Consider the following 8,697-nt stretch of genomic DNA (forward strand, 5'->3'; position numbering starts at 1 on the left):
GAGCATCTGTGTCATCTACCAACGACCACTCACGAGCAGCAAAAAGGCGTGACTGGGGCGAGTATGCGTGTGTATGTGTGTTATGGTCGGTCTGACTTATACACGCAGGAAGCCCGCTAGTGGCTAGTTGTGGGCTTAGCCCAAGTAAATTAGGGGCTTAGCCCAAGTAAATTAGGGTTTCGAGGAGGCCGTCCTCCTATATAAACACTTGTATCCCTTCGAGATTAATCAGACAATAATTCAGTATCATTACTGTCTCGTCTCTGAAGGAGAGGAGAACCCTGCGCCGCCGCACCAACCCTAGCCGCCGCCTCCTTCCTCCGCGACGGCGCCCAGCCGCCGGCGCCGAGCTCTCCAACCTCTCCGCCCTCACTTCCACCCTTACAACTTCCGCCCTAGACCCGGTAGAACCCTAGCCTCTACCACTTTGGTATCAGATTGCCTAGGTCTCATGGGCTCCAACAGGCCTCCCCGTCGACCCCATCGCCGCCACGTCCACCGCCGCCACCAACTCCACCCCCGCCGCCATGAAAGGCGCCCACGCGCTGCAGGGGGCCGCCGCCGCCACCGGAGATCAGGCCGCCGCCGTCCCCACGGGCCTCAACCTCCTGCCCGCTACTTTGGCGGAACTCGCCGACAGCCTCCGCGCCATCCGCTTTGAGCTCGCGGAGATCAAGGCTGGCCAGCAACCGCCACCCCCACAGGCCGCCGTTCCGCCGCCGGCCCCACCGCCGCCCGCCCCGCCGCCCCACCGCCCGCCTCCGCCGCCAGCAATGGCCGGCCCGCGTGGTGGCCGCCGTCGCCCTCGCCGATTCCCACATGGACCGTCGCGTCGCCCGTCTACACTCATACTGCGGCGCGGACGACGGTTCAGCAGCCCGCCCACCGCCTTGGCGGTCCTAGCGGGTTTGCGGGCCCCTTCGCCACGAGCACGTCCTTCAACCAGGGCCGCCAGGAGGGCGCCCCCGAGGTCCCGCCTTTGGCACAGCAGCCGCCCCGCTTCACTAAGCTGGAGTTCGCCACCTACGACGGCGCCACCGACCCCCTGAACTGGCTGAACCAGTGTGAGCAGTTTTTTCGAGGGCAGCGGACGCTCAGCACCGACCGCACATGGATCGCCTCCTATCACCTACGGGGCGCCGCGCAGACTTGGTACTACACCCTCGAGCAGGACGAGGGCGGGATGCCGCCCTGGGAGCGTTTCCGCGACCTGTGCCTCCAGCGGTTTGGGCAGACCCTCCGTGGCAGCCGCCTCGCCGAGTTGGGACGCCTCGCCTTCACCACCACGGTCCAGGACTTCGTCGACCGCTTTCAGGCGCTCGCGTGCCATGCCCCGGGCGTCTCGGCACGGCAGCGCGCCGATCTCTTCGTCGGCGGCCTCCCCGACTACATCCGCGTCGACGTCGAGATGCGCGAGCCGGCGGACCTGCAGACGGCCATGTACTACGCACGAGCCTACGAGCAGCGCGCCCTCGCCATGCAGCAGGTCTACGCGCAACGTGGCAGCGCGCGGCCCACGCCCCGACCCGCCCCGACACCCACCGCCCCGGTGCGCCCCGCACCGGCCGCTGCGCCCGCAGGCCCTCTGCGCCGACTCGCCCCTTCAGCGGGCCGACGGCTGCGGAGCAGCTTGAGCGGCGCCGCCAGGGGCTGTGCTTCAACTGCGACGAGAAGTACGCGCCGGGCCACACGTGCGCCCGCCTCTTCTACCTGGAGACCGTCGACGACGCCGACGTTGAGGCCCTCACCGCCGAGCTCGCGGCCGCCACCGTCACTGAGGCCGGTGTCACGACCTACGCGCCAGTCGACGCGTCCGCCTTCGTCGTCTCTCTCCATGCTATGGCGGGCATCAAGACGGCAAAGACGATGCTGCTTCCGGTGACGATCAATGGGGAGCGTCTCACTGCGCTGGTGGACACGGGCTCCACGCACAACTTCCTGTCCAACACCGCCATGCGCCGCCTCGCTCTCCAGCCGGCGGGATCGGAGAAGTACAGCGTCACCGTCGCCAACGGGGATCGTCTTACGTGCCAGGGCGTGGCGCGACAGGTTCCTGTGCTCGTGGGCGACGAGCCGTTCTCCATCGACTACATCGGCATCGACTTGGGCTGCTACGACTTCATCCTCGGCCTCGACTTCCTGAGAACCTTAGGCCCCATCCTGTGGGACCTCGACGTGCTGTCCCTCATCTTCTGGCGCGAGGACGGCCGCCGTGTTCACTGGACGGGCGTGGGCAGCACTGGACGAGCTCTTCGCGGATTTTTGGGCCTCGCAGGATACTACCGGCGATACATCCAGGACTTCGGCCTCATCACCGCGCCCCTCACGCGCCTGCTTCGCCGCGACGCCTTCTCCTGGGACGAGGAGGCGACCACGGCCTTCGCCGCCCTGCAGCGGGCACTCACGACGGGTCCTGTTCTTCAGATGCCGGACTTCGACGAGCCGTTCGTGGTGGACTGCGACACCTCCGGCATTGGCTTCGGCGCCGTCCTTCACCAGGGCGAGGGTCCGCTCGCCTTCTTCAGTCGTCCCTTCGCCGCGCGCCACCACAAGCTCGCCGCATATGAGCGCGAGCTGATCGGGCTGGTCCAGGCGGTGCGCCACTGGCGGGCGTATCTTTGGGGCCGGACATTCCGTGTGCGCACGGACCACTACAGCCTGAAGTTCTTGCTGGATCAGCGCCTCTCCACCGTGCCGCAACACCAGTGGATCAGCAAGCTCTTCGGCTTCGACTTCACCGTCGAGTACCGCCCCGGCCGCCTCAACACAGTCGCCGACGCCCTGTCCCGCCGAGACGTTGACGACACTGCGGACGCGCCCACAGTCGGTGCAGCCCTCTGCATCCACTCCGGGCCATCTTTCGCCTTCATCGACGAGGTTCGCCGCGCTACTGCTACGGCTGCGGATGCGCAGCAGCTGCGCCAGCGCCTGGCCGACGGCGAGCTGGCCGCGCCATGGCGCCTGGACGAGGGACTACTCCTCCATGGACGCCGCATCTTCGTACCGGATCATGGAGACCTGCGCCACCAGGCCTTGTCCTTGGCGCATTCTGCAGGTCACGAGGGCGTCCAGAAGACCCTGCACCGTCTCCGCGATGATTTTTACATTCCAGGGGATGGCGCCTTGGTGCGAGACTGGGTGCGGGCCTGTGTCACATGCCAGCGGAACAAGACGGAGACGCTCCGTCCGGTGGGCTTGCTGCAGCCGTTGGACGTGCCGTTCCAGGTGTGGGCGGACATCTCCATGGACTTCATCGAGGGGCTGCCGAAGGTTGGCGGCAAGTCCGTCATCCTCACGGTGGTTGACCGCTTCTCCAAGTACGCGCACTTCATCGCCCTCGGCCATCCCTATACGGCGGCGTCCGTGGCACGCGCTTTCTTCGACGGCATCGTTCGCCTCCACGGGTTTCCGTCCTCCATCGTCAGTGATCGTGATCCTGTGTTCACGGGTCACGTCTGGAGGGACCTCTTTGGGTTGGCGGGCGTGAAGCTCCGCATGAGCATGGCGTTTCATCCTCAGACGGACGGCCAGTCCGAGGTCGTCAACAAGATCATCGCCATGTACCTGCGCTGCATCACCGGGGATCGTCCACGAGCTTGGGTGGACTGGCTGGCGTGGGTCGAGTACTGCTACAACACGTCCTACCACTCCGCGCTGCACGCTACTCCCTTTGAGGTGGTCTACGGGAGGCCACCACCGGCGATGCTTCCCTATGCGTCTGGCACGGCCCGTACTGAGACGGCGGATGACCTGCTGCGTACCCGCGACGAGATACTGGCTGAGGCGCGCCAGCGACTTCTTCAGGCTCAGCAGCTGGCCAGGAAGTACTATGATGCACACCATCGCGAGGCGGAGTTTGCGGTGGGCGATTGGGTCTGGCTACGTCTTCTTCACCGGACGACCCAGTCCTTGGACCCGCGCTCCAGGCGCAAGTTGGGACCTCGTTACGCCGGTCCTTTCCGTGTGCTGGAGCGTATCGGCAAGCTCGCCTACCGCCTTGAGTTGCCTGCGGGCACGCGCCTCCACGACGTCTTCAACGTCGGCCTCCTGAAGGCCTACCGGGGCGACCCTCCTTCTGCACCACCAGCTCTTCCACCTACTTCGGATGGGCGTCTCGAGCCTGCCCCGGCGAGTGTGGCTCGCGTGTTGAAGGCCCAGCAGCGCCGTGGTGTTTGGCACGTCTTGGTGCATTGGACCGGCCTTCCTGAGGATGAGGCGACTTGGGAGAAGCTTGAAGATCTCCGCCAGCAGTTTCCAGAAGTTCAGCTCGAGGACGAGCTGTTTGAGAAGGCGGGGAGAGATGTTATGGTCGGTCTAACCTATACACGCAGGAAGCCCACTAGTGGCTAGTTGTGGGCTTAGCCCAAGTAAATTAGGGGCTTAGCCCAAGTAAATTAGGGTTTCGAGGAGGCCGTCCTCCTATATAAACACTTGTATTCCTTCGAGATTAATCAGACAATAATTCAGTATCATTACTGTCTCGTCTCCTGAAGGGAGACGGGAGAACCCTGCGCTGCCGCACCAACCCTAGCCGCCGCCTCCTTCCTCCGCGACGGCGCCCAGCCGCCGGCGCCGAGCTCTCCAACCTCTCCGCCCTCACTTTCACCCTTACAACCTCCGCCCTAGACCCGGTAGAACCCTAGCCTCTACCAATGTGCAGTCCTGAAGTTCTACTATGGCGGCGGCGCGGCGATGCAGGAGGGAGTACTTGCAGCCGGAGTTCGTGCAGACAACTTTCGCACTACATATGAAACTGGAGGTGCCAAATTGCACTTCTGGATTTGAATGTGCCTGAGTGTCCACTGGGTGACCGGTATTTCCAATCAGTCCAAGGAAAGAAGCTACTACTACTCACTTCTGGAGTACATGTTTTTAGAATCTAGGGTGTTTCACACAATTCCTCAGTTCACCGTGTAGTAGGTTTGACAACAAGCTTTAACAACCAGCTAGTGTCCACAGCAGCTTTGACAACCAGACCACAACAGCTTTTAAAGCACAACAAACTCACACAAAGAAGGCCTAAACCACGCATTGCTTCCAGTAATTTAGTAGTGACCACACACATGCAAATGTAGCTTTAGTGTAAGGATCATAGTTTATGAAACATGATTTTGTTTTCTGGAGTTAACACACCCATTCGGGGATATTGTTTAATTCTTTACAAGGATAGTGAAAATTAAAAGGGGCGAAAAATGTGACATAAAAGCATGATCTTACACAAAACTGCATACTCGCATGCTATCCTTACAACTAATTAAACAGTATCCTTGATAACTCATAGGACAAATGATTGTTTTTATGGATGTCGTACATTGCATGATGTAGTTTCTAACAGACAATGCGGGATGTGGTTTTTGTTCTTCGTGGTTGTAAATTTTCTCTCATGCAACTTATATACCAATTTTGATCAATTTCTTATGATACTAACACAAAAATGTTACATTTTCAATACTTCTGCTATCAAGACTTGAAATCAAGTCCCGTGTTGTGATACCAATTTCAAATGTTGGTTGAGTATCTGTTGTGGCTTCAAGGTCAACACCCTCTTGTCTAACAGAAGCTGCAGCTACAATTTCCTCTTGTGTTTCAAAATAATCATCCCCATTGTCTGGAGGTGGATTGTTAAGATCAATTCCACGAGTCCCTTCATTGGGATCCATCATCCACAAATCTGCGAGACAAAAGTAAACTTATGAAAAGCATGACAAAACAAGCACTGACACATTCAAACTTGACAACAACGATAGGTCTTTTCGCCATTGATATTTTATCTACTGTTTTTTCTTACGTCTGCATTTTTCAGCTATGTTATAATTGGTAATGTACGCATACACAACTGGCAACAACACCTGGCAACATCAACCTATCATCAGGCTGAAACATTCTTCAGGGGCAGCAATCAGTTAAAGTGTTTCACGATTAATTTGACATCACACAAGGCAGCAAGCAGTCAGAGTGCTTCGAATATTCATGCGACATATATTTCAGGGCAGCACCAATAATACGTTCCAAATTTGTTTTGGGTGCCGGTAAATCTTTATGGCCAAAAAATAGTCGGTTTGCGTGGTTTTATTGATGTCAATTAGGAGGAGGGGGGGGGGGGGGGGGGCATTCTTTTTGTTGATGTGTGTATAATTGAATTGCCTAGCTCTTTCAATCAATTGAACCTTTGGTTGTGTTGGTTAGTGCTGCAGCTTGACATGGTACCAGAACCAAGGTCTCGAATCCAATTCGTGTGTACCGCAATTTATTGATCTCTAAATTGTTGGTGCCCCTCCGTCCATGTACAAGGCCACTTGTGCCTACCTCTGAGCGTACCTGGTTTATTTTATAACATGTTGAAAGTGAACTGATAAAAGTATCAAAAAAGGAACATCATTTTTTGCACAGAGATTTACATGCATAATGTGCATGATCTGCAGGCTGTTAAATTTTTTGCTGTATTGGCTAAAATCTAATGTGCTACTAGAAGACCCAGGGTGTTGTTTTAATACTCATCTATGAGAGAGGGCTTGGTAGGGGAGCCGAGCACCTAAATATGCTCGATGGCCTCATCAACTTACCTGCATTGGTCTTTGCTGTCACTCCAGAGCTTCCAGCACGGCTTGTCACCATCCATATTGGAAGATCAGGAGAACCTACAACTAGTAGGGTAATTAATTAGAAACGACAGAAAGTATAGGTACGTACTGATGCAAAGAACACCATTAAAGATTTGACAAGGCTGTTCCACTCATGGGATTGCAGTTCTGAATTATCATGAGTACACGAAAGGCACAACAATGTGAAGTGGAGTTTACTCAAAGTCCACTTTTACCCGGAGTATTGACATGCCAGTGAGGAAGGAGAGCCCAGTACATGTGAGGTTACCTTCCTTCCCATCTGTCTGAATTACATAGCACCCTACATGCAGACCACCTCGTAAACTGTCATCTGCAGGTTACACATGTTGATCAGTCCCGACAGAATGCACATACATGCATGTAGACTAGTCTACTCTGCACATTGTAATATATAGTATTACCAATGATAGTGGCCAGAAATTCCCTGGACTCATCAAAGGATTCTGTACATTGGAAAAGACACACGTCGTTATATATTCACTGCCACACCCATTTTAAGCCGAATTCACAACCTACACATTTTAAGTTTTCTTCTTTTAACAAGATCATATTAATCATACCAAAAGTTGACCACTTGAGGTGTCTAATATAACGTCGGCTACAAAAAGCAAAGGTATATAGATTATGTATAAAATAAATTAAACAGAGGGGATCGAGCTTGATCCATCCATATATAAAATAAATTATTAATTGTGTTATACCTCCTCCTGACAACCCTGGCGACATTAGCTGATTTTACCTGGACCGTCCCTTGTTTCTTCATGTGTGGCCTCCGACTCAAACTATGTATTGATGGATGTGGAAATAAATTAATCACAGTAGAGATTGTAATTGTAATGAATTTTTGGCGGGCTCCGAGATAGTGTTTACAAATTTTTGGGACCACATTCATGAAAATTAAAGTGAAATCCGAACTTGGCTACATTTAGCTAAATTTGTAGGAAATTTGACAATATAATTCCCAGAAATCCCCAAAACTGAGATTTCGGCCGGCCACGGATATTTTGTAAGCCGAAATTTAAAACCCTATCACACTGACCACATGACACACTGGTGACTAGATCATCTTGATATGAAGTGAGAGCTGGATGGCTATGTCCATCAACCGATGCAAAGGGCACCATCCTTTTTGGGAAAAAATGTGAATTTCGGCTGAAAATAATAATTGTGCAGCAAACTAATTATCCTCTTCGCTAGTAATAAAAGGAAGTGTAATTGGTATCTTCTTGATATTAATATATTCCCTTTATCGAAAAAGTAATAAAAGGAAGTGGGGATAGGAGGATGGTAATGTTACCCAAGACCAACGGGGAGTAGGTCACGCGGCACCACTTGGCGAGCCGGCAACCTCAGCCTTCTCCTGTTCTGCTCGGGCGTCAGCCAAACCAGTCTGTCGACAGTGTCCGCTGCATAGCTCCTCACCTGTTCCCAGTTCATGCACGACCTGACGTCGTCCAGGAAGAGGACGGAGCGGGCCATGACGGGGTCGACGGCCCGGTTAGTGTAGGTTGTGGCCTGCCGGGCGTAGACGACGTCGCGCATCCACTCGTCCGCCAAGATCGCGTTGAGCGCGGCCCGGTCGCCGGCGACAACGGCGGCGATGTGGCGGTGCATCAGGAGGAAGTTGCGGAAGACCTGGGCGCCAAAGCTCCTCGCGCAGGCCGGCAGGAAGCCGTCGAGGTAGCGCAGGGCGTCGTCCCACAGGCCCTCCGTCACGAGCAGCTTCATGTGCTCCATGCTGAACTCATCGCGCGCCTGATACAACAGCCTATGTACATGGATCGATCGGCGGTGTTAATTGCCAATTAGCAAGTGTTGCAACAGGCTACATGGATATTGATTCCATCGCCACCAGCCTTGCGTTAGGTTTCAGACGTGCATGCTTAGTAGGAGTAGTATATACTTACGCGTTGAAGGCGGCGTCGTAGCCATGGCCTCGGAGGAAGGCGAGGAGTCGCGTGTGACGAAGCCGCGTCAAGCTCTGGTTGCCGGAGGCCATCACATACGACGATTTTTAAGATGATGATGGCCGATTTCAGCGGAGAGTCGGGATCTCTAATGATCTATAGAGATT

At 55.0% G+C, this 8,697-nt stretch overlaps 2 protein-coding genes and 1 long non-coding RNA gene across 3 annotated transcripts; 1 reads left to right on the forward strand and 2 right to left on the reverse strand.

The window, feature by feature from the left end:
- The first annotated feature begins 63 nt into the window (after positions 1–63).
- LOC139832334 (uncharacterized) lies at positions 64–4,350 on the forward strand. Its single transcript, XM_071822069.1, has 5 exons — positions 64–67; positions 466–776; positions 878–1,549; positions 1,630–3,225; positions 3,319–4,350. The coding sequence occupies exons 1-5, from the start codon at positions 64–66 to the stop codon at positions 4,348–4,350; spliced, it is 3,615 nt and encodes a 1,204-aa protein (XP_071678170.1).
- Positions 4,351–6,550: 2,200 nt separating this feature from the next.
- Positions 6,551–7,113, reverse strand: LOC127310622 (uncharacterized). The gene is made up of 3 exons (XR_011746364.1): positions 7,025–7,113; positions 6,871–6,933; positions 6,551–6,638 (listed from the first exon to the last, which is right to left on the reverse strand). It is a non-coding gene; the product is annotated as an uncharacterized lncRNA (long non-coding RNA).
- Positions 7,114–7,892: 779 nt separating this feature from the next.
- LOC127309750 (uncharacterized) lies at positions 7,893–8,439 on the reverse strand. The gene has a single exon (XM_051340485.2). The coding sequence runs from the start codon at positions 8,358–8,360 to the stop codon at positions 7,917–7,919; it is 444 nt and encodes a 147-aa protein (XP_051196445.2). The 5' UTR covers positions 8,361–8,439; the 3' UTR covers positions 7,893–7,916.
- Positions 8,440–8,697: the final 258 nt, after the last annotated feature.

Source organism: Lolium perenne, chromosome 6 (assembly GCF_019359855.2).
Source record: "Lolium perenne isolate Kyuss_39 chromosome 6, Kyuss_2.0, whole genome shotgun sequence".
Classification (NCBI taxonomy): Eukaryota; Viridiplantae; Streptophyta; class Magnoliopsida; order Poales; family Poaceae; genus Lolium; species Lolium perenne.